At 42.6% G+C, this 24679-nt stretch overlaps 1 protein-coding gene across 1 annotated transcript in view; it reads right to left on the reverse strand.

Moving 5' to 3' along the window:
* CDS2 (CDP-diacylglycerol synthase 2) overlaps nucleotides 1-24436 on the reverse strand; it is a 40863-nt gene extending 16427 nt beyond the window's left edge. The window contains exon 1 of the mRNA XM_034761783.1: nucleotides 24225-24436. Coding sequence (XP_034617674.1) covers nucleotides 24225-24287 — 63 coding nt within the window. The 5' untranslated portion in view covers nucleotides 24288-24436. The remainder of the gene's footprint in view (nucleotides 1-24224) is intronic.
* Nucleotides 24437-24679: the final 243 nt, after the last annotated feature.

A 24679-nucleotide genomic window follows, 5' to 3' on the forward strand; every position in this document is an offset into this window, starting at 1 on the left:
CAGGACATGTACCCAATGCACCACCCAATCTGTATTGGTGCAACACCCAGCTAAGAGCAGAGCCCCACTAAGCTAGGTGCTGTACAAACACACAGTAACAGCTTATCACCAAAACAGGCAAGATGGACTGCGTGGGAGGGGAAACAAAGACTAAAGGAGATTTGCACAAACGGCAGAACCAGGAACAGAATTCTGGCCGGCATTCTGACTCCCAGTCCAGCACCCTGGTCACTAGGCCACACTGCTTCTCTTCAGTCCTTTATACATCAAACAGCAGCAAAGAGAAAGATTTTGCCTTCTGCAAGTGACCGTTAGCAGCTCAGTTTAGTACGCTACATTCCTTACTGTGCAGTGTGCGCCTATAATTATGGCTAAGATTATGTCACGGAGGTCACAGAATCATGACTATGAGAGACCTCCATGACATTTTCTGCTTCAGCAGGAGGCCCCTGCAGCTCCTGGCTCAGGGGGGACCCCAGAGCCACAGTGCTGGACCCAACCTCCCTATTTTGTCAGTTATTTTAAGTAGAAGTCAGGGACAGGTCACGGCTTCCGTGACTTTTTGTTTATTGCCTGTGACCTGTCCCTGACTTCTACTAAAAAAAACACCCCATCACACATGACAAAATCTTACCCTTACCTATAACATCCACACTTCCGTGTCGAGTGGCAAGTCATGCCCAAGTCTCAAGTCAGCCCCCAGAGCCCAACATGTGCTAATTTTAAACCTCCCCAATGGGAGTGTGTTTTCAGGAAGTGCAAAGAGGGAACTAAGTCAGCAAATGCTGTCAGCTTTGTCAAACTTAATCTCCCTGGGCTCCTGCAACATTCCAGTGCTCTGCTAGATGAGACAGCGCCTGGAGCTGGTCCAGGAGAAACTCCCTGGTAAACTAGAGGTCGGGCCAATGCACATTTAAGTGTATCTGGTTTAATAAAATCCCGCAGGAACAAAAGCAAGATCCTTGTTCAGTCTCCCTGAAAGCAGGGAAGGATATTGGCCCTAAGACATCAGGTAGCAATGGCCACAAGCCAGATTCCCATAGACAAGGACAACCAGGCTGTCAGAGCAGTATTTTTAGCCACTTCCATCCATTGCCATGGGGGGGGACATACCGACACCATTTCCTGGGGTAAGTGATCTATGGAATCAGAACAAAGCCACACCCCCAAACCTCCCTGTTGTACTGTATACCGCAACGAATTTGCTCAGAGCCAGTCTTGTGGGGAGGGAGGGTTTATTGTTCTTGCTTCTGGACTTTATTCCAAAATGAATAGCAAAAGCAAATAGGAACTTGAAATAAATCTGGATTTATGTGCTGAATACCCTACAGGACAGGTTTGGGGTGCATTCAGCAAAAAACAGTTACACATTTTAAAGTTGGTTTTATTTATCCTATGTAAAGTCCGCTGGCTCCTCTAGGCTTCCAGGAGGAGCCAGCGGACTTTACATAGGATAAATAAAACCAACTTTAAAATGTGTAACTGTTTTTTGCTGAATGCACCCCAAACCTGTCCTGTAGGGTATTCAGCACTAGGCTTCCAGGAGTGACTGTACTACAATCAAAAATCTTATATCAGATACATGCCTCCACGCAACCAATAATTCTTTGAGTCTTCAAGTAGAACAGAAATTCAGAGTTATGAACACCAGAGTTATGAACTGAACAGTTAACCACACAGCTCATTTGGAACCAGAAGTATGCAATCAGGCAGCAGCAAAGAAAAAAAAAAAAGCAAACAGTACAGTACTGTGTTAAATGTAAACTACTAAAAAAAGAGGGAAGTTTAAAAAAAGATTTGACTTGGTAAGGAAACTGTGCTTGTTTCATTTAAATTAACATGGTTAAAAGCAGCATTTTTTTCTGCATAGTAAAGTTTCAAAGCTGTATTAAATCAATGTTCAGTTGTAAACTTTTGAAAGAACCACCAGAACGTTTTGTTCACAATTACAAACAACCTCTGAAGTTCTACTGCATCCAAATCGTTCTAGGACATCACATGCTGTGATGTCACTAGCTAAAAAGCAGGTGGACTGAGCATGCTTTGGACATGCAGAGAAAGGACGCTAAACCTGGACTTCTGTTGAATCCTCCCCCCACTAATTAGGCTGACCAAGTTATCCTTATTTGAGAGAAGGCTCTGGAAAGAGATCACAGGCCAAAAAAATCGTTTCATTGTAGCTCAAGTATAGTACCCATATGGCCTCTGGGAAAGCACTGCTTTATAACTCTATATGGCAATATTCGGGGAATCGCAAGATAACTAATCTCTGTGCCCCTTACAGCAATTGTTCTTGTGCCAGTGATGGAAGCGCACAGATGCACTAAACCAGAAGAATGGTCTTTTCCACATGGATACTCATGAGTCCTGAAACTTAGGATGGCACTTTGCCTACTTCACTCCAGATGGCATGTGACCTTCCCACGCTGCATCCACTACTCTACCTAAGTGCATCAGGTTGAGATGAATACCACCAATCTAGAGAGGTCAAACATATTAACTTGTACAAACCTTAACCCTACCATATTTTATTTATTGTGCATTCTGCACAGCCACCTCTAACACAGAGCCTGTGCTTGCAGACTGGGCACTGAAAGACTGAACATTTTGTGATTAAAGAAGGAGACGTGGCCCCGAGGAGCTTCAGTTTTCACCCATTTGCAAAGTGGGTGAAATAATTCTTAAGTGCTTCCGAGAGTGTGGTGAGGTTTAATGTTTGCAAAGTGCTCAGAGACTAAGAGAAAAGGCACCACAGACATGCAAAGTAACGCTTTTATGCTTTATTTTCTGGGCCTGGGTTGGGAGGGAGAGACAGACGGGGCAGACTGGATGGCTCAGGCAATGTCATCTTCAGTCTCGAGAGTATAGGTTCAACTTCCACCCAAACTGGCGGATGGTTATTTAAAACAGGATATGCGATTGTGGTCATTCTGCATTTTCCTGTTCTCAGCATGGGAGATTTCCATAGAATTCTCCATCTGGATCTTGCCATCTATTCCCCCCACCCCCAGCAACAATAATCTCTGGCTGACAGCAATAAAGCAGAGTGTTCCCTCTGAGTGAGGATTAGGACAAAGTAGTCCCTGGGAAGGTATTCTGCCTGTGGACAAAGCACTTGGTCTGGAGTACCTTTCAGGAGCAATGATTTATTATAGGCACACCCAGGCCTGACTTTTCAAGATGTCTATCGCTCCTGGTTCTAAGATCTTACCAGATGAGAGTACAAAAAAAGGCAGCCAACAGAACCCTGAACTGAAAGGGACACTGAAAGTACATTGCTAAATTAGGAATAATTACTGCAGTGTGTGTTGACTGTTCCATTTGATCCTGACAGGCACTGGAAGAAAAGAATTTTCCCTGCTGGGAAAGTCACCAGTCAAGCTGACAGACAACATCAATTAGGTTTTCTTTTTAAAGCCATGGTGTCAGAACAGCACTGCTCCCATGCTAATTCCTCTCTAAAACGGAGCTGGGATTATATAGGACATTATAGTGCATAGTAACATGGGCTAGGGCGGAAAGAGACTCAGTAATTTTCCATTATTTTTATAACTTATGTAAATTGCAACCATCCCGCAGCAAAACACTGGTTTAAAGCAGCTGACCAGGGTGCTAAATAACTTGCTGTTTAGCCGGTGAATGATGTGCTGTGGTCTGGTCTGCTTAATCCAACTGTGGAATTGCCATGGTAACAACCTCGTGTGTTGCAATTACTTTCTTGACAGGCAGCAAACAAAGCAGACAGATCCTTAGACAGTTTGGTAAAGGATGATCATCAGATATTAATACATCTTGCATAAAACTGGTTGGTCACAAGAGGCAAAATGACCTACAAGTAGCACAGATGATGTTAAATGATACAGACACAGAGGAATCACAGGTAGAAAGATATGTCCATCGATACTAGCCTGTGATTGTAAGCGTTGATTTTTAGGTGACCGAAATAAAAAAAAAAAAAAAAAATCCAGCCACATGTGTCTCAGGTAATATTGATGTCAGCATAAACTCAACACCTTTGGGGGGGAGGGGGAGAATCCCAAAAAGCATTTCAATTTGGACACCCTCAGAGGGCATTCTGTAAAAGTGTTGGCCTAACTTTCTTTAGTAATAAACACAGGTAATCTGTTAGAGTTTGGAATCACAAGAGATTTAAGGGAGACGAATACCCTTTGTACCATTTATGCTCTTTGGTTACTGCTTGCAAGACAGACTAACATGTAACAGGCTCATCAAAGCAATTCAAGCTGTGCAAACACAGCACCTGAGTATTCTGTCTCGGGATCTTTTGTTTACTATCACGTATTTATGTTTTAAAAGATCATGGGCCAGATCCTACTTGCTCTTCGTTCTGCAAGAAGCGTGCTGCTCTTGCAGCTGAGGCACTGGACTGGGATTCGGGAGACCTGGGTTTTCAATTCCTAGATGAGCCAGTCTTCCTGGGTCTTTGTGCAAGGCATTTCATCTCACTGAGCTTCAGTTCCTGATCTGTAAAATGGGGACAATATACCTCTTGAGGTCCCTTCCAGCCCTACATTTCTGTGATTCTTCTCCTCCTCTCCTGCCCTTGGTCTTGTCTCTTTAGAGTGGGAGGTACACAAGCTAGTATAATGGGCTCTCAACTTAGCTAGGGACTTTAACGTTTAATGCCTCACTGGCTTCACTGTAACTACTTGGGAGAGTGAGGCTTGAAGGATTTGGCCTATATGCTAAGTCTGCAGCCTAAAAATACTACTTCAGCTTCCCCACTCAGGCTACGTTCTCTGCATCTGTCAGATCCCTTGTTCCCCAGCTGCTCCCCTGAGAATTGCTCTGGGCTACTGATGCTCCAAGTAGCCGTCTATTCAACTCAACTAGAGCAAAATCACTCTCTGCATTCACTGGTTCCTTTACATAAGGACATAAGAACTGCAATACGGGGTCAGAGCAGCAGTTCTTCTAGCCCAGTTTCCTGTCCCTCTTCTAGCCCAGTACCCAGGCTTCATGGGCAGCGTACATAACAGGGCAGTTGGAGTGATCCCCCCAAGCTTCCGGTCACTAGAGGTTTAGGATTTGCGCCGAGCATGAGGTTGCGTTTGACTATCTTGGCAAATAGCCATTAATGGACCTATCCTCCGTGAACTTATCCAGTTCTTCTTTGAACCTATTTATGCTTTTGGCCTTCACAACATGCCATGGCAATGAGTTCCACAGGTTAACTGTGCATTGTATGAAAAAGTATTTCCTCTTGTTTGTATTAAACGTGGTGCTTATTATTTCACCTGGTGACCCCTGGTTTTTGTATCGTGGGAAATAACACTTCCCTATTCACTTTTTCCACACCATTCATGATTTTATAGGTCTCTATCGTGTCTCATTGTCTTAGTTTTTTTTACTACCGTTTCAACCAGTTTGCCCAGTTAGGCTCATTTGCCTGTAATTGACACGATCGCCTCTGTGAAAACGTTTCTTCAGCTGTGGAAGATCAACAAAATGGGGGTGATAACACTTTGCTCTTCCGCAAAGATGAGTTTTATGATTCTAAAACATCCCCCATGGGTGTCTTATCTCCTTTTTGTGGTTGCAGATACTGAAGCCCAGAGAAGCTAAGAGATTTGCCCCCACGTCATATAGTGAGTCGAAGTCAGGAACAATACTCAGTACCCCAGACTCCTCATCCCCTTTTCCAGCAATAGACCGTATTCCTTCCTGAATATGAGCCTCTTCCCTGCACTTGAAACAGCTGATTATGGAGACCCAAAAAACAAAGAGCTTGTAGCAGGTTAAGCCATCTTCCAGGGACGCCACTCAAAAATAAGTCTCCTCCCTTAATTTTCATATTTTGAGTTCCTTCCACAAAGCCCTTTTTGAAAAGTAAAACAAAGTGTGTGGGGGTGAGGAGGGAGGGAGGTCACACAAAGAAAACATTTCTAAAATTGGACCTGTGCAGAGAGCTCTCCCAGGAGCAAAGCCAGACAGAGCCTTTGCAGCCCGTACTATGATCCTCTGATCTCAGGCTAGTACCAGAAAACTGTTAGTCTGATCTTTTCCCAGCCATGGCATCCCCCTGCTGCTAAACAGACACCAGTCAGGCATTTACAGAGACTGCTCTGCTCCATCTCTCACACAAGACAGATCCGGGTGCAATAGGAGCTAGCTAAGAATCCAAATAGCCCACCCTAAACCTGAAACCAAGGCTGGAAGTTGGTCATTCTGGGGTAATAAGGACCATGAGCAGACGGCATCAATACATCAGTCCAGCGAAGCTGCAAGGTTCCCTCTAACTGCTCCTAAATCCAGATTTTATTCCATCAATGATGCGTTAGCAGCAGATCTTGAACCATGTTGCACACATGATATTGCCTCACATAACACTGGGTTTCTATATGAAAAGGCTCAGTCATACAAAAATAGTTGCATTTACCGCATCAGATAGCAGGAAACCTGTTTATAGTCCCTGTACTGCAAACACTCTTCAAACACTCTTCACACACACACACACACACACACACACACACACACACACACAGCGCCAACTTTTTCCCCTTAACTTTTTTTGTTTGTCAACTCTCTATTTAAGAATATAATCTGCACTATAACCAATTATTTTATCTTTAACAGAAAAGCTAGTCATGAAAAAGTGCAACAGTTCTGGCTTTGTTTGAAATTTACACACCTCCAAAAAACCTTTACTGCTCTTTATAGGCATAATTTCAAGCCCCTGTAACAAAATGAGCCCCCAATTCCTTGCAGATGGAAGATAAAGGATGAACAAATTTGAGGACGATAAAGGGCAAGGATGTAATTGTGCCCACTAAAATAGGACTCCTTGTTTGAAACAAGTCAAGCTCTGCAAGTTTAAAAAATATTTTTGAGGGTACAGAAGGGGATGGGGAAACACATTTGTCAGACAACAAAGGTCTGAAAGAACTACATAGATTTTTTTTTTTAAACCATTCACAGCCCAATTACGGCCACATTACATAAGTGGCAATGGGAGTAAGTTATAGCTACACATATTTAAGGTTCCTTTGCATGACCAGAGTGGCGGAAAAGTGGCATTTGAGTATATGGGCCATCAAGCCATTCATTGAGTCTGGGGAGAAAAAAATGTGTCCCTTTAACTTCATTCAACATTCTAACAAGACTACTAGAGGGGAGTATGTTATGCAGTGTTAAGTTTGTATAGCAACACGTGATTTACCATGACGGATTAGGTCATTGATCTAAAAAAAGCCTGGTATCCTGCCATCAGCAGAGACCAATTCCAAATTCTTTAGGGGAAGGCAAAGAGGCACCCAGCTACGAGGGCTGGCCGGAAAACAAGAATTCTGTTTCACAAAAAAACAAAACAAGCGATTTCATCATTTGTTTTCATTCCACGTTCAAAAGGTTTTCGTTCCAAATTTTTCATGAAAAAAGCATGAGACCCACCCCAGAAGAGTCATAGTCCATAGGTTAGGGCACTCACCTGGGATGTAGAAAACCCTTGTACAAGTGCCTGCTTTACCTGATTCAGAGCAGGGCTTTGGACATCCCAAGTGAGTGCCTTAACGTCTAGGCTATTGGTTATTCTGGAGTGGGAGTGTCTCTCTCAGCAGAAATTCCATCCTGGATCGGAGAATCCTGCCCAGTAAAAATTGTCAAAACAAATACATTTCTGCAAAAAGTTTGTCTCAACAAGTTAGCATCTTCCAGTGGAAAAACGTTTTGGCAAATAATTCCCCACCATCCCTACTAGCCTCCAAAAAATGTTGTGGAGGGCGGGGAGAGCCGGCAGTTCAATGCAGCAATCGGGCGTTCTTACTTTCTCTTGGGGAATCACAAATAGAGATTATAAAGTTATGCAGACTTTGAAAAATTTCAGGCACATGACCTCCTCCAGCAACGAGTGCCACCAGCTGAGTCTGTTGTGTAACGACCTGTTTTCTTTTATACAAGGCCATTAGTCTGAGCGATCCCTTGTTCTCATAATACAAGTCAGGTACTGATCAGTTCTCATTATAGCCATTATAACTTGGAAGTAATTCAGTCGAATCACAGATACACAGATCCATCTAATCCAAATGTGTCCAATACTACAAGCTTCAGAGAAATAACCCTACGCCCAAAGGAAGTTTCTTCCTAACCCATGAAGGATAAGGGGTTATACCACTTATATTTTTATCTCTAGGAATTATTGTGGGGAAGTTCTATGACCTGTGTCATACAGGAGGTCAGACTAGACAATCATAATGGTCTCTTCTAGCCTTGGAATCTATTAATCTTATTACATCCAACTGCTGATGTTCCTTGCCATATAAACGTCTCTAACCCGTCTGAACTTTACTAAACTCATAACCTCAATACTACTATAACAAGTAAAAGAACGAGTTTATAAACAACAAGGTAGAACAAGAGCCTTGAACTGTACTGTAGTGGCTGAGAACTAAACACCTGTTGTATTCATCTAATAACAAACATCCATTGATAGCTATTTTTCAAGCAAATCCTTGGATGGTGAAAGGTAGTCAATAGGCAATAAGTTCCACAAGTTAAGTGGGTTGTGTAAAATTACCAATTACTTTTTATTGGGGTAGCACCTAGGAGCTCCTGTCATGGATCAGGGCCTGACAGTGCTAGGCCCTGTACAAACAGAACAAGAAGACCGTCCTCGCCACAGAGAGTTTACCATCTCCTTTTTAGAATGTGTTTTTCAATTTCACTGGCTGCCTCTGCCTCATCCCTTAGTATTGCATTAGCAAAAAGGATACATAGCAGCACACAAACCATCTTTCCTGATCCTGTGTTATTTTACATCTTCCTATCCCATCCCCTCTTATTAGCATTATCTCTTGGTTGAAGAGCCCTGCTCTTGTTTTCCAGGTTGAACTATTAGTTCTTGCCAGCCTTTCTGAGAGCACAGTTTGTACCAGTACACGTTATAAACCAGGATATTTGACACGAATTCTGGAATAAGTAAACCAATTCTTAAGGGTAAAACAAATACCATCTTCTCCTATTGTGGCTTTTTGGGCTCCTCGTGTAAGCAAACATCACTAAATACTCATGCACGTTTAGCCCAGCCTTTTCCCACATGGACACTGAGCATCAGCTATTTGCCTGAGTATCTGTGACATGATCCAAGTTGTCATGGAAACAAGTGGCAGTATTTCTATGCCAAAAACGTCACCACCAAATGGGGAAACCAACCCAAGCAATTAACAGCGTTAGATTTGTATTAGTTCAAGAAATCCTTTTATCTGTGCACTCACCTCATCTAAATGGAAAGAGACATTTATTCTTTTTGCAAGAATCTAGCAAGAAGCAGAGACAGAAAATACTAGCTATTGCTAACAAAAAAAAAAAAAAAAAAAAGAATCGGGCTTTGGGTCAATAGAACTGACAACTAAAGAAATGGGAACAACTCAGTAAGGCCCCAACTTACATTATTGGTGTGTAGGCAGCAGCTCGCATGTGGCAGGACTTGCAGAATCAAGGCCTAAGTAATTAGTCAAATGAAATGCAAAACTTGGGTCTTGACCAATTGTGGTCACTAATTCTCCCAAAGCACTTTTCATAAGCAGCGTTAGCCATTATGCTCTAGCCAACTGTCAACTTAGGTACCTACATGCCACCTACTTACACTTTCTTTTAGGGAACTAATTTATAGCTACTACAAGAGCTTTGCTCCCCTTTGTTTGTCTTGCAGATGAAATGGGTCTTAGGAGGGATTTAAATGTAGGGAGAAATGGAACAAAATTGGCAAACCAGATACAGTACTAGATCCTTAGTTGCTCTGCTGGATCTACGTTCAGAAATTGCTTCTTCCCAGCTGCTTGATCTGCTTGTGTGCAACATCTTCCAGAAATTGAGGCAACTAATTAAAGTGAAGGGTGAAAAACCTACCCTCTGCTGAAGGTCTGACAATGAGACTAAATGTAGAGGATGGGGAAGAGTCTGCAATGTAGTAATGTCCTTTGGGAGGGAGAAGGGGAAATCAAACTGCTCTCTGTACTTCCGGGACCATCGTCTGCTTTATGGTGAAGAGAACAGAACTCTTCCAATGTACTCCTCCTTGGCTGTGTGTGTTGGGAACCTGAGCTTAGAAGCATTTCTCCACTGACTTCTGCATTCATGAGAAAGAAAAATGCAGCCCAACTCCATGGATATTAAACAACTCAGTGTATGTGGGACCAGTGAAATGTGGGAGGAGGTGCTTGTTTAGCTCTGGGTTTGGGACAGACTGGGGAGGCTCATTCCCCTAATTTCAGCAAATTGGACTTCCAGCAAGAAAACAGTACAGCTATAATCCCGCAATCATGTTCTTGAGGTAATGGCAGACCAGACGCTAAAGTGCTTGCAGAAATAGAGCTCTAATTACTTCCAGGTAGTCTGATAGTGATTATGGATTTCCTACTTGGTCCTCAAGCCCAGGCTCCAGCCTGAGCCTGAATGTCTTCACCGTAATTCAATAGCCCCTTAGCCCGAGTCAGCTGGCATGGGACAGCACCGGGTAGTGTAGACAAACCCTTACACACTTGCTCCTGTTTCCTTCAGGTTCCAGATGGAGATCTGCCCCCCAGGAGAACGTGACTTGATCAATACTATTCCATCAAATCCAGCTTCCTGCCTCTGGCCGTAGTCAATAACTGGGTGGTCCGGGAATGTCAAATTGCCACCTGATAATGCTACTCACTAGGTGTGTAGTGCTGCACGCTTTGGGACCTAGGAGAGGAATTCCGTCCTGACCTCAGTGTTGATCAGCGTGTGCTCTGAAGCATTGTCTATCTTGTCAATATTCCTGGAGAACCCATCACTGTGCGCAGTCAGGAAAGTAACTGAAATACCTTCCTCATGGATTGTATTTTCTAAATGGACAACCTACCTAGTTCTCAATTACTGAGGGACACTCTCCACTCACTAATATATTTTGCTTTCCACAACCAAATCTCTGTACAACTTTTCATGAGTGATATACCGGAATATTTGGATTCTAATATCTAAACTGTATTGTTAAATCTATTCACCTCAATTTGGGTTATTGCTGATTATGTACTCTATGTAGCATGTGACTTTTAAAAACAAACTTTGTATTTGTCGATAATCTAAGCACTATACCCAGATGTACAGACACTCTTTTCACCACCTATGTATTATATAATTATTTTAACATTAGCTTTAATAACATTTTTATATTTGAGTGCTAGGAGTATAAAGCGTGATTACCCCTTTGACGGGGGACATGGATCAGCGTTCATGTCGCATTCCCAGTCAGTACCTGTGTGTATGTGTATCTCCACGGATCGATGCAACAATGACAAAGCACGCCAGAGAGGTGTCGGTGCTAAACGGCGCTCTAGCAAAGAGAAGCAATCTGAAAAATGGTTCCCGAAAGGACTCTTTACAATAGGGTCTAGTAAACGTTTTTTTCAAACAAGTCTAAATATTAGGCCAGTGCTAAGATGACAGAATCTTGCAACCACTGTATGTTGTAATACATAATTGCAAAGGACTCTGAGCCCAGTACATTTACCCTCTCCGAATAAACCAACTCCAAATAGGATTTTTTTTTTTTTTTTTGGAGCAGTGGGTGAGGGGGACACATCCATCCTCACAGCTAAACATCATGCTGTGCTGACTGAGTGAGTCACCAGGATATGTTGTTCTGAATGAATCACACTTGCTGACACCAATATCAAGTTTTTATCTGGCTGTTGCTGGGCTGAACACAGACTGCACACATCTCTGATCAGATCCTACTGACTTGCTAAATTTGATTGTGTTCAAAACAAAGCTACAAGGCTCAGTAGCGGGGGGACAGTAATACTTCAGTCAGCATGTGTTTTTGTGATGATGCATGCAGCGGCTCTCCGTTTATAAGCATGTCCCAATTCCTGGATGCTCACTGAACTGGAACACATGGGAAATGCCTGTGTCAATAAATGTCTGACAATTCTCCCTGTCGTCCCCCTCCCCCCCCGCCTTTTTTTTTTTTTTTTTTAAAATAACCAACCTTACAGGCTTCATTAAGTGCCAGATTGGTGGGGATACCTGCATGGGGAAACTTTAACTACCTGGCAACTTAATCTGGGTCTATGGGGTGGATGGACAGTTAGTTGTATGGTTCACATCTAATTGCTTCTGGAGCATCCTACTCTTGTGTGACTTCAGATGCGTGGTTTTTCTTCCAGCCGACTTGAGAATCAGTGATGACTACCTCAACCTCTGACAGGCCAGATTCTGTAGCTTTCTTTTCATTGCATTTTAATTGTTCATCACTTCTAGGTCTCTCTCTTCAGCTTGCTGAAATTCAACCATCTGAGCCCAGGAATGAAGCACCTTCCACAGCAGAGAAATTGTCTCATTACTCAAGGGAGAAACTCTGTCACTTTTGTAGTGACTTTCATCCCAAAGATTCCCACAGTGCTTCGCCGATACTAGCAGTGGGCAATGCCACTCCTAGGTGTTAAACTGCTCTATAAGCACACACCAACGCTGTATAGCAGTGTAGGACAGAAATTAAAGAATGCCATTTTCCACTGAAAGGGAGTAAGTAGGTGGAATGTAGGTGTATATTGTGCTCTTCTATATATGAAATTTAAAATGAAGCTACTTGTTTTTATCTCCCTTTTGGATGTATTTCCCTTTAAATTAACATGCTTTAAACTGAGCTCTTGGCTGTCCCAGAATAGAAAAGGGTGGGGAAGAGCTGGGTTCAGATTCCTGGGTCAAGTATGTTCTACGTGTATAGGGCTCTTTGTTTTCCATCTTTATTTTATTTAATTTTTCCCAGAAATTTATCAGTGTTTATTACCATAACAACAACAAAAACAGGTGAAAATCAGTGCCAAAAAAAAATAATAAATTTTTCTGGGTAAATATCAGGGTTTATTTTGGTGGATGGAAAGACGGGGGGGGAGGGTATTCAGTAGATAATGTTCTGAATTCCCTTCATCAATGTGGTTTGCTGCAGAACTAAAAGGAGAACTCAAAACACAATGGCCCCTCTGAGTTTAAGAAAACAATACATCCTCTAATCCCCAAATAAAACTTTTCATCTGAATAAACAGTTTGCTGTTGTAGACTTGTAAATATTTATAGACTAATAGTTCTATTTAATAATTGGGCCACACCATTTGCAGCACATAAACTCAACTTCATCCTTTTCTCCTGTTTTTGTTTTTTAAAACTTTTGAATAATTCCTTGTGTTTTGAAACACATTCTGATACAGATTTTTGTTTTCTTCCCATTTTAGTGGGTCAAATCTTTAAACCGTTATCTGCTAACAGCTTGAATGGGTACATGGTAGGCATGAGATTCATCAGTACATTCAGATGTGCAGGCACTTCAGAGCTTGCGTGCGTGTCTGTTTGTTTAGTGTGTGCATCTTGTAGACTAACACAGAGCCTTAGTTCCACAGGCCTCTTTGCATATACACACAGACTAATGTATTATTGTAATATATATATATATATATATATATATATATCGCATGCAATGTGTTGTATTTTCCTAATAAAAGAAGTTATTTTTATATATTTGAATGATACAAAAGTAGGGTGAAAATCGGAAAAAGAATATTTTGTAAAACCCAGGCATTTTTCAGTAAAAATAGGTTTAAACTGAAAACGAAGGGGCTTAGATGTATAGCAGTGGTTTTCAACTTTTTTTCCATTTGCGGACCCCTAAAAAATTTCGAACGGAGGTGCAGCCCCCTTTGGAAATCTTAGTCTGCGGATCTGTGGACCACAGGTTGAAAACCACTCATGTGCAGGGTCAATAAACAGAGCAAGAGGGTGATTTCTTCTTTCATCTTGACCACTGTGAGTATAAAAAGCTTCGTGAAACGGGAAGGAAGGCTTTATTGGGACACTCTGCTGTCTCTGACCAAGAATCAGGTGGCTAAACAATGAATGAATTCTGAACATTGTTCTGATTTTTACTGTACGTGCAGTTTGTTCAGTACTAAATCTCAGCTCCTACCGTCACATTAATGTTTACATGCAAAAACTCGGATTTTAACAACGGCCACTCTCCCTCACTTCAGCTCATAATTTTATAAGCACAAAATTTCACACAAAGGTGGCTTTGTGCTCCCCATATACTTTAAGGCAAGGAATTTTTGGGTAAAGTTTCAGGTGTGTGGTGGGGGGAGGGATGTGACGGGTTCCCCCCGGGGTGCTAGCTAGAACTGGGATACCACTGACCCATCAGCCTGGCCTCCCTCAGATACTGTGCTGCTGTGACAAGCTGCAGACACGCTCCCTGTCTTCCACTTCCACCAGCATACACACAGGTAGGGACACGCCCAGCTGCAGTTACATGCAGGCTCTCTGACCAGCCACTGCATGTGAACCAACAACAGAGGGGCTACAGCCAAAATTACCACCAGCTTCCCAGCCTAAGACCCCAGAGGTGTACCGTCCTGCCCTGGTCCAAACTCCAACCAGTATGAATGTATTGTCCAGTTCGCCTCCCCCTCAATGTGGAAAGGAATATGCAACAGCCTTTGCTCCTTCAACAATTTCCCATCCATTTCACTCACACGCACTGGTTTAGATAAAGGAAAACCAAGTTTATTAACGACAAAACATAGATTTTAAGTGATTGTAAGGGATAGTAAACAGATCAAAGCAGATTACCTAACAGATAAACAAAAATGCAAACTGAGCATAATATTTATACAATTGGATATGAATTAGCAGATTCTCACCCTTACTGATGGTACAGGCAGACTTACAGATTCTTAAGGTACAAGCTGCATTAGCTTTACAGCTTGGGTTTCTCAGGTCTTCATACACAGGCTAGAAATCCCTTTAGCCTGGGTCCAGCATTTCCCCCAGTCCAGTCTTTGCGCCTCAGGTCTTTCCAGGAGTCTTCTTGTGTGGGGAGTGAAGAACAACAGACAATGTCACTCCCTGCCTTATATAGCTTTAGCCTATGGCGGGAACCCTTTGTTTTAAAACTTGGCTCCCAGACCGGTTTGTGGAAAAACACTGACATCCCAAGATGGAGTCCAGAGTCATGTGGCCTGATCACATGTCCTTGTAGTGTCATAGCAGCCATTGCTTATAGGCTGTCTGGAGTGTTCTCAGGAAGGTTCACCCAGTGTGGGATAAGCTTCTTTTAAGGCCTATTGTTCTTTCTAATGGCCCCTTACCATGAATAGGTTCTTCCCAACCAGCTGTCTAGACTGGAAGTATATTGCCTAGTGGGCATCGCCCAGATGTGACTACATGTGAAATACAGACACATAGTCAATATTCAGAACTTCAGATACAAAATGGATACATGCATGCAAACAGGATAATCATCTTCAGCAAATCATACCTTTTCCAATGACACCTTGCACGGCCCATCTTGCATAAAATACATCTTAATTATGCTATGTAATAATATCACTATGAAGAATATGGGGTGCAGTGTCACAGAAGGGATGGGGAGTCTTTTTGCAGAGTTCTAGGAGAGGACAAATCTCAAAGGATGATATATAATCAGCTGTGTTATGGGGAAACAGTCTTGTCCACACATGAACCAATAATAATATGTGCATCTGTTTGTAAGGAATCACTGTTATAAAATGTAATTATTCTCTTGTTTCAAAAGAATCCTAAAAACGTTAAGAGTGGTCGTTTCCAGGTTGGAATACAGTTAAAACATGAAATTTAGCCAAACACCAGCTAAGCCAAACCACAGGGTAGATTTTTTTTTAAATCTCGCTCTTACTATCTTATCAGTAACACGTGTGCAATAACCTCTGAGCTACCTGCTATCTTAAAGACCTTTGACTATTGTTTCCAGCGTGTCCAAAGCTTTGTAACTAACTATCCAAAACTCTACCGGTCATTGCAAATAACTTCCAGCAGCCACACAAGGAACAAACCCTGATACTTCTACTCCTGAAACGATTGTACAGCATCTTCCCGTCCAGTGCCCTCACCAAGGGGCAAGCCGTTAAATTCACACCACAACCACCAATGGCACAATGCCAGTCCCTTTGCTGAAGTGGTTCCCACTTAAAGCAACTGTCTCATTCTAGGTCTTCTTTCTTGTCTTTGCTCCCTAGGATCATCTAGCATCAGCCAATCATCTACCCCTCCAGATCATCTCACACCACTGCCAGGCCTAGAGCTTTGTCTTCCATTAGGAACAGCCTTGTTCTCTCTCTGCCTTCCTTTCCTTTCATGCAATTCACAAGAGATTAAGGAGAAGGAAGTGAGGACCTTGGCCTCAAATCTCCAGACATAAGAGCTAGATAGGGCTGGAGAATGTAAGCAAGGCGGGGGGGGGGGGGAAAAGAGGAGAGGAATCAGATCTCTCCTAACCAGAAAGCTAAGCTGACCAGCTCAAGGCAGATGTCAAAGAGTGTATGAGGAGCTACCCGCAAAGTCCAAGGTCAACCGTTCCAGTGCTGCAGAGGCTCCAACAGCAGCCAAGTAGAATAGCAATGCTGACAGCATCCCTGCTTCCTACAAGTTTCTGAACAGCCATTTAAATCTGTTGCTGACTAGGGAAGCTATAAGCAGCAGGGTGGTTCTGGAGCCCTTTGCAGACCAAAAAAAAAAAGCCATAATTCAACAATTTATACACTGTTCACTTCTGGAAAGCTCTTTCTGCCATCATAAAATACAGAAACTAGCACCCTTTATATCCCAGAGGCAAATATTTTTCAAGTCCTAATATAAGAAAGATCTAGCTTATCTAGTTAATTTGCTAATAAGAACACTGTGCAAAACCTTGCTCACCTTCCTCTATTGATCAGTCCCATTGACTTTAATTGGACTGCTCATGTAAAAAAGGCAAGCAGGATTTGCCCCTCTATGGATAAACAGACAATCCTATTGATCTAGTGCTGTCAGTGTCAGGAAGTCACGGCTACCTTTACAAACCTAGTCACTGATGTACAGTGTAACTCATCTATAAAGAGAAATCCATTGATCTTCACCATCTTTCGTGCACTTGGGAAATTTTAATGTTGCTAAAGAAAAGTTCAAGAGACTATTACAAGTGAGGCAGCTGACAGAGTGAGATGGGTACTTATTACACTAGACTGGATTTTGGGGGCAAACGATAGCAAGCACTGTGAAGTTTCCACTCAAAATTCCGGCAACTGTGTCATATTAAAGAATTTAGCAACCAATCCTTTCCTTGCATCCCTGAACCAGGAGATGCAACTGGTTGGCAAATCATAGTGTATGTACATGGACTGGTTTCCTTGATCTCCCGTTATCATCTGCACTCACTGGGTCTAGCACATTTCATCCAAGAAGCTCTAGTCACTTCCCAAACAAAGCCAAGTTCATCCCTTATGCAAGTCCGTTAAGCCTTACAATATCCCTGAGAGGTAGGCATATGCCGTTTACAGACCAGGTAATTAATATGTAGATTTAAGAAGGGTACAGAGGGTGGCAGAGTAGGAAACAGAAATGCAGAGCTCTGATTGCTAGTCTTCTGTTCCCATGAAAGAATCTCCCCTCCATCTCAGCTTCATCTGTCTTGTCATAACCATATGCTTCAGAAATAGAACAAGGGACACCATACTTAGGGTTTATTCTTGCAAGGTGCTGAGAACACTGCAGTCAGTGGGAGTTGAGGGCATTCAGCACCTTGGCAAGCTGAAGTGCCACAGTCTCCATCACAATGGGCTAGAGTGGCCTGATTATACATAGTGAATAAACATAAGTTCTGCAGAGTTTAAGACAGCAAGAGTTCAGCAGAACAGGTCAGTCATCTGCCTGGAGAGTACAGCTGATCTGGTGCTGCAGGCTTAGAAAATGAAACACTGAGCCAAACAGAAGAAAATAAGTTAGCCACTTATTAGCGTGTAGGTAACACTGGCAACATCCCCATCAAGAAGATTCTGTGAACAAACCAGTGTGTCTGTCTCCCCATCACTGTACCTGTTTGAGATTTTCTACCAACAAAAAACACTGGATTCAGCATTTCAGTTCCTGCTGTGTCATGCCTGGCCTTTGTTATGTGGGAAAGCTCAGTGCAGTTTTATGCCCATAACAATGAATGGGTTAGCAGAAGTCAAGCACCTTGCTATGCATTTCACTCACACAAAATATTGTCACTGAAGGATTCTGGGACCAGATCCTTAAGTTACTGGATTCCATCAGTGATCAAAGCCACTCCAGCATCGATATGAACCTGAAAAGAAGCAGGCAGTGAAGAGGGGAGTTGCATATATATTTTCAGCTTGCCAAGGTGCTGAATGCCCTCAACTCCCATTGACTGCGATGTACTCAGCACCTTGCAAGAACAAATCCTTCTTGGTACGTAGTGACTGATGGAAACCAGGATCAATTAGTGACACTTTCCCCAGCTCAAGGCCAGATTAGCAGTGGTAAAAGTTGCTACCATCTGATGGCCAACCATCATGAACTATATTAGAGTGGTCTCAGACCAATTCCTAGTTGCAGAATGTCTTCACAATAAACAGCACCATTGTAAAAGACTAACTGGCACCTCTGTTGGCAGTTTCAGAGAAGCCAAGTAGTCAGCGAGCAATGGAGACCAAAATGACCTCTCGGGTCGGGGCTGGGACACGGCTGCTGCCGTCTCTCTTGAAAGTAAACTGGGCCTGTCAGTCTCTTACGGAGATCAAATAAACCAGCACTTTTAATCAGTTCTAAATTCCTTTAAGAATTTTAAAAGTGAAGTCACAGGGACACTCTGAATAAGGGGAAGTAACCCTAGTCCTTCAGGGCTTTGGACTGTATCAAAAAAGCACGTATTTTGTGGTGTATTGAGTTGTGGCATCACCAGATCCTTTAGATGTAATCGTAGCTCTGTAATTCAGACTTGTGAGCCTTTAGTGATCTATATACAAGTCGGGGGCGCCTCAATGAACAACCGGGGGATTCAGAATTGCTTAAATATTCGAGTGTGGGTCTCACATTACATTTTTCCTCCCCTATCCTCACAGCCAGTCTCAGCTTCTCTATTCTATTTGCCATATGTGCTCATCTGTCTAATTGAGGGGGTGCGTATGCACCCAAGCAGAGCGAGCATGATGCAAAAGCTGAGCTAAAGGAATTGTATCCTTCTTTCGCTTTAGTGTTACAACATGTCACCAACATAGCTCCTGATGCTTTCAAATCACTTCACATTCATTAGTGAAGCCTTTCAAAACCGTCGTGAGGCAGGCACGTACTATACCCATTATACAGGTGGATACTAGAGGCACAAAGAAGTCAAGTTAGAGTTGGCTAGCTACACACTACTCTGATGGGTGGTTTATAAAGCATGTAGATAGCTAAACAACAAGGTCAGTGAGTCAGTGGCGAAGACTTCAACACTTAAACCCCAAAAGTCACCACACTCCCACCAAGAATAGAACCCAGGCATCCTGACCAGGAGTGGCAGAAATTTCATAAAAGTGGGAGGGGCCACCAGTGCCTGAACCATGGCCTGCCCCCTTCTTCCTGAAGCCCCCGCTCCCTCACCTGTACAGCTGGTAAAATTGGCCTATGGCCTCCCACTTTTAAAAGTGATGGAACCATGGCCCCCTGCCCCCTCCCGTTCTGGCGCCCCTCCATCCAATATGCATTTCTCCCTCCGTTTCCTGCATTCAATTTTTAACACCTCCTCCCCCACCCCTTTTAGAAATAAAGTTTCTTGGTTTGTGCATGCTCAGTAGAAGTATCTGAACATTGCAATGGAAAATTTCACCTGTATGGCCCACCGCACAAGTATGCCTCGCAGCAGAGCTGCTAAATGTGCTTCTACCATTCGGTCCCGCAGCTGCCACTATAGTTAAAAGGGACGGTATTTTCCACCAAGATGTAGGATGTGAACCACAAAGGCTGGTCAAAGAAAGCTGTAAATCATGCATCAGTAAGATCTGCAGCCCTAAAGACTATGCCTCTAAATGGCACAGTCTTGCCCTCCTCCCTTCCCACACGTGCTAGCTAAATGTATTACTAGCCCCTGAGACTCTTGAAAAATCCCTAGATCTCATGTACAACAGAAAAAAAATGCTAGATTTGTTTGGTGCACTTATGTAAAATTGCAGTTGAAGGAAAATGTGATTCAACAGGATGCTTGTAAAAGAGGCGCTAGACTCTGATCTCACTCACATTAAAGTCTTTCCTCACTTCAACTAAGAAGACACCCACATCCAATTTTATAGCAAATAAAAGAATGAGTTTATAAACAGCAAGGGAGAACAAGAGCCTTGAACTGTACTGTAGGGGCTGAGAACTTTCATCGTATTCATCTAACAACAAACATCCACTGACAGTTATTTTTTAATCAAATCCTTTGCTGGTAAAGATGGTCAATAGGATTGAGTTCCTATTTATCCATACAGCAGGTACAGCACAATTAACATCAGTGTAAATTTCCCTAGTTGTTGCATTTCACTATGACCTGGAGGGAATCAAAAGGATCCTATCCCCTATCTCTGAGACCCAGAATCTAAAGTCTTACAAAATCTAATACACAGGGAAATGTTTTCACAGAATGGGTTTTCATTTCAGTGAAAACTTTCACATTTAAACATTCCCTTGTACCAATGGAAAGAGAAACATAACAGCTAGTGCAGGGGTCGGCAACCTTTCAGAAGCGGTGTGCCGAGTCTTCATTTATTCACTCTAACTTAAGGTTTTGCGTGCCAGTAATACATTTTAACGTTTTTAGAAGGTCTCTTTCTATAAGTCTATAATATATAACTAAACTATTGTTGTATGTAAAGTAAATAAGGTTTTTAAAATGTTTAAGAAGCTTCATTTAAAATTAAATTAAAATGCAGAGCCCTCCGGACCTGTGGCCAGGACCCGGGTAGTGAGTGTGCCACTGAAAATCAGATCACGTGCCGCCTTCGGCACGCGTGCCATAGGTTGCCTACCCCTGAGCTAGTGTGTTGTGCCAGCGAACCAGGAGCAGAAAGTGAAACTAACTCGTTTCCATTATCAACGCAGAGTGAAGTGTAAAACACCATGTAGGTAGGGGGGAAATGCTGAAATGCTACATTTTAATAATGTACAACTTTAACTTTAAAAAATTAGCAAAAAGAGAAAATGTTTAAGATTCATACGGGGCTTCTATTCTTTGCAAAGCTAATTTTTTTCTGTGAAACAGAGCGAACTCTACTGAATTATTATTCTTGGCAAGGCTACAAATATAACAGAAAATGGGTAACAGTCTCTTCCATATAACGATGCTCAAACACGATACGAAGGCTTCAACAAAAAGACCTGCACATACATTACAGCATCCACACACAAGCTACACTCAATTGCTATTATTTCTATTGCTATCATGCATGAAGTGTGCCAGGCACTTTCCAAAACATTGAGGAAGACAACCCTGGTCCTAATCAGCTTTACCATATCAGACTCCATGGGGTCTTACAGGGAGCTTGCTACACAGGTCTGCTCACATGGACCTCATTGCACACGGAATGGAAAATACATTAAAGAGATAATCTTGCCAAGCACCCAATTTAGGTAATCACATTCTGACAACCTCATTCTCTCCAAGTTAAGTTTCAAAATACTATTTGCTTCCTATCCTAAACTGCTGTGTATTGTTGCACAGCAGCCACCTTTAACCTCAGAGATGGCTGCAGTAATTCTTTGTCTTTCGCATTTTGTTTGCTGGTTTGGGTTATTTTGGGATGAACGATGCCTCGTAATTCCCAGACTTCTAATTGGGAGGATTGCATCTCAAGGTATCGATGCACATATAACTGGAGGAGCCCTTTTGGAAAACTCATTGTATGAAAAAACAGCTTTGTTAGCTGTAGATAACAAGAGAGATTACATTATAACAGCCCTTTGACCTTCTTAAAGAAGAACATATCCCATATAGCTAAGACAAGCTCAGCTTGTTTGGCTGACCAAGAATGTTTTCATCTCAGTTAAGCAATACTAGTGTCTCCAAGCTTCCAAGGAAGCATTCCAACTCCTACGAAAGTATTGCAGGATAAGTAAGCTTGGCAGAATTCTTTAATGATTTCAGTGGAGACTCAGTTTATTTTAAGCTTTTTTCCATTTTTACTGATTTACATTTTTACACTTGTGCAAAATTATGGGGTTTAAGGCTTTTGTATTTTTACTTATTGACATTTTCACAGTTAGGGAAAATTGTGGGGGAGTCGGGCAATAGCTGGGGGAAATCAGACACTTATTTAACAAGAATACATACTTGGATTCAAAAAGTTAAAGCTTTGTAACAGTTAAATCACAAACAGTCATCACATGTCAATAAATACACAGTAAATATTCTTAAATCAAACTGTAATAAGTTCTCAAGCAGCGTTCTTACTTGGCCTATCTGTAAATTTTGATAAATATTGATTAAAATATTTTTTCCAATCAGTTTGTGTGTATGTTGAAATTGATGTTTATCAACATTTACCAATAAAAATCCAATCCTTCCAAGCCTTTGTATGAGAGTTCTTTAAATTCCCCTGCTGTAAAATAAATTGCAACTGAAACAAATGCAATTACCTAGCTGATGAGGGGTTAATCCTCTTTTGTTTAATATAGAAAATGAAAATGTTATTACCACTGAACAAATGGAAGTCAGTAATTTTTGAGAGGATACAACTTCATACAAGCTATGAGGCAATCAGCACCTTGGACGTAAATCAAGGCAAGTTTTTAGCTACCCCATTCAATAAAGGGTAATTTTCTTGCTTAAGTTTCAGCTCTACAATTATACAAGAATGATATAGGTAATTAGAACCAAAGATATATATTAAAGCTCATGTGAGGTATTAAGAGGAACATTGCTGCAATTGTAGAAAAAAATGCAAGCTGTCAAAAGAAGAAATGATTTTACATACTCCTCGATGTTTACTTAAACATAGAAATATCATGATTTTAACTTTTTTACTTTAAGTAGTTCAAACATTCCACTGCAGTGTAGGAAGTACTAGCACAATAACACTGCCCTAATGAACAGGAGCCGAAAGGAAACTGACCTGCCTAGTGTAACCTCTAGGCTGAGCAAGATGCAAAAATTAACCTAACAGCATAAGAAAGTAAAGAGTAAATACAATTTTTCAGTTCTCATTTTCAATGTCTCTAACATGATTAATTGCAAGGACAAAGATGCATTTTTAAATATGATTTTTATCTTGACAGCACAACCCTTTTTAGAGTTACTTTACAAGACAACTTGATGGTGACAGTTTTCCCCCTTAAAACATCTAGATGTGTTCTTGTTTGATAAATGACAAAAACAGTGTATTACAATTCTTAGCCCTTTAAATGTTCTTATTAGTTGCTGAAATCATAAATTCTGTGTAATCCAACACACCATACTTTTTTTTCTTGGGGGTGGCATATTATAGCTACATTGTGAGCTCCTCCATACAGAGATTTTGTTGTTTTGGGTAGGTCTGTAAAATGCTGTGTACACTTGGGGAAGTATATAAAGAATATAATATCCACATTACCATAATAATCAGAGCTCCTGCAACAGAAACCAGTTGCACTCCAAAAAAAGGACCAATATGCCTATCAGGAAAAGTAGACACTTCTATAATCGTATAGAAAAAAGAACCACAGCTAGGTCTTGTTTACTCAGGACTATTTTCAAAGCACTCAAAGCCCAGCTCTGGGTTACAAATAAATGTCAAATTCTCTTGGTACTGAGATTTGGTGCAACAGATTATAGACACCATACAGCGTAGTGCACTCCTGCTTCTTGTTTGGAAGATTTTGTCTCCCTGCAAGGACACATGGATCCTAGCACCTTTCAGAAAGATGACAAATAAGCCTACAGTTCTGGTGGGAGACCAAAACCAAAAAGCTTCTGTTTATACCAAAACACATGTAGCCCACAAAGCTCTTGCAAGGGGATGGGACTGCTATCAGGCTAACCCATCCGCTGTAACCCCGATTCCTCAGGGAGGGCTGGAAATATCTTTGTTCCGGTTCATGCTGATTATCCCATCAACAGTGCAACCCAAGCACATCCTACATCCCAAACTCGTACAGCCCCCCCCCAAGGCGATGAAGCGTACATCACTACATCGCACCCCTAATTCCTTATACCTCCCCAACGTTTGCACCCCCTTTCTGTACGACACCCCCACCGTCCCAACCCCTGCGTAGCTCATTACAATCTTCTGCAGCCCACACCGTGAGCAGCATCTCCTCTGTACCCCATGGTCACCCCAACTGCAGCTCCCCCTGACCATCTTCCGCAACCGCCGTTGCATCCCCCCCACCCCGGCCCCTTTGCAAGCACCAGTCCAAAGCAGTGGGTTCCTTGCCTCTGTGCAGCTCTGACCCCGCCCCGTTACCTTCTCCTCGGGTTCCTGGGCCCCGTCTGGCTCCCGGCCGAGCCTCTGCCTCAGCTCGCTCATCTTAGCCCGAGGCCGCGGCGCCTTGCGCTCCGCTGTCCGCACCCGCAGCTGCTCCCGGTGCAACAGCTCCGAGCGCTGCTGCGCGAGACCAGGCGGCAGCAGCAGCGTGAGTCGCCCCGGAGTTCCATGGGGGGGCCAGGAGGGGGCAGAGAAGCCGAACCAATAGCAGGCGCAGGAGGGGAAAAGTGGGCGTGGCCACCCATCTTTCTCCGCTAGCCTCATTCTCAACGCGGAAGCCTTCGCTCTCTCGCGCGCGACCCGCCCATGTGTACCCGGACGTGAGCAGCTCTCCTGCCGAGGCCGCCATGATTGGTGTACGCAGTGGCGTACATGGTGCCGTAGTAACTCATGGGATTCCCACACACCAGAGACCGATGGAGGCATGGGGGGGG

This window comes from Trachemys scripta, chromosome 2 (genome assembly GCF_013100865.1).
Source record: "Trachemys scripta elegans isolate TJP31775 chromosome 2, CAS_Tse_1.0, whole genome shotgun sequence".
NCBI lineage: Eukaryota > Metazoa > Chordata > Testudines > Emydidae > Trachemys > Trachemys scripta.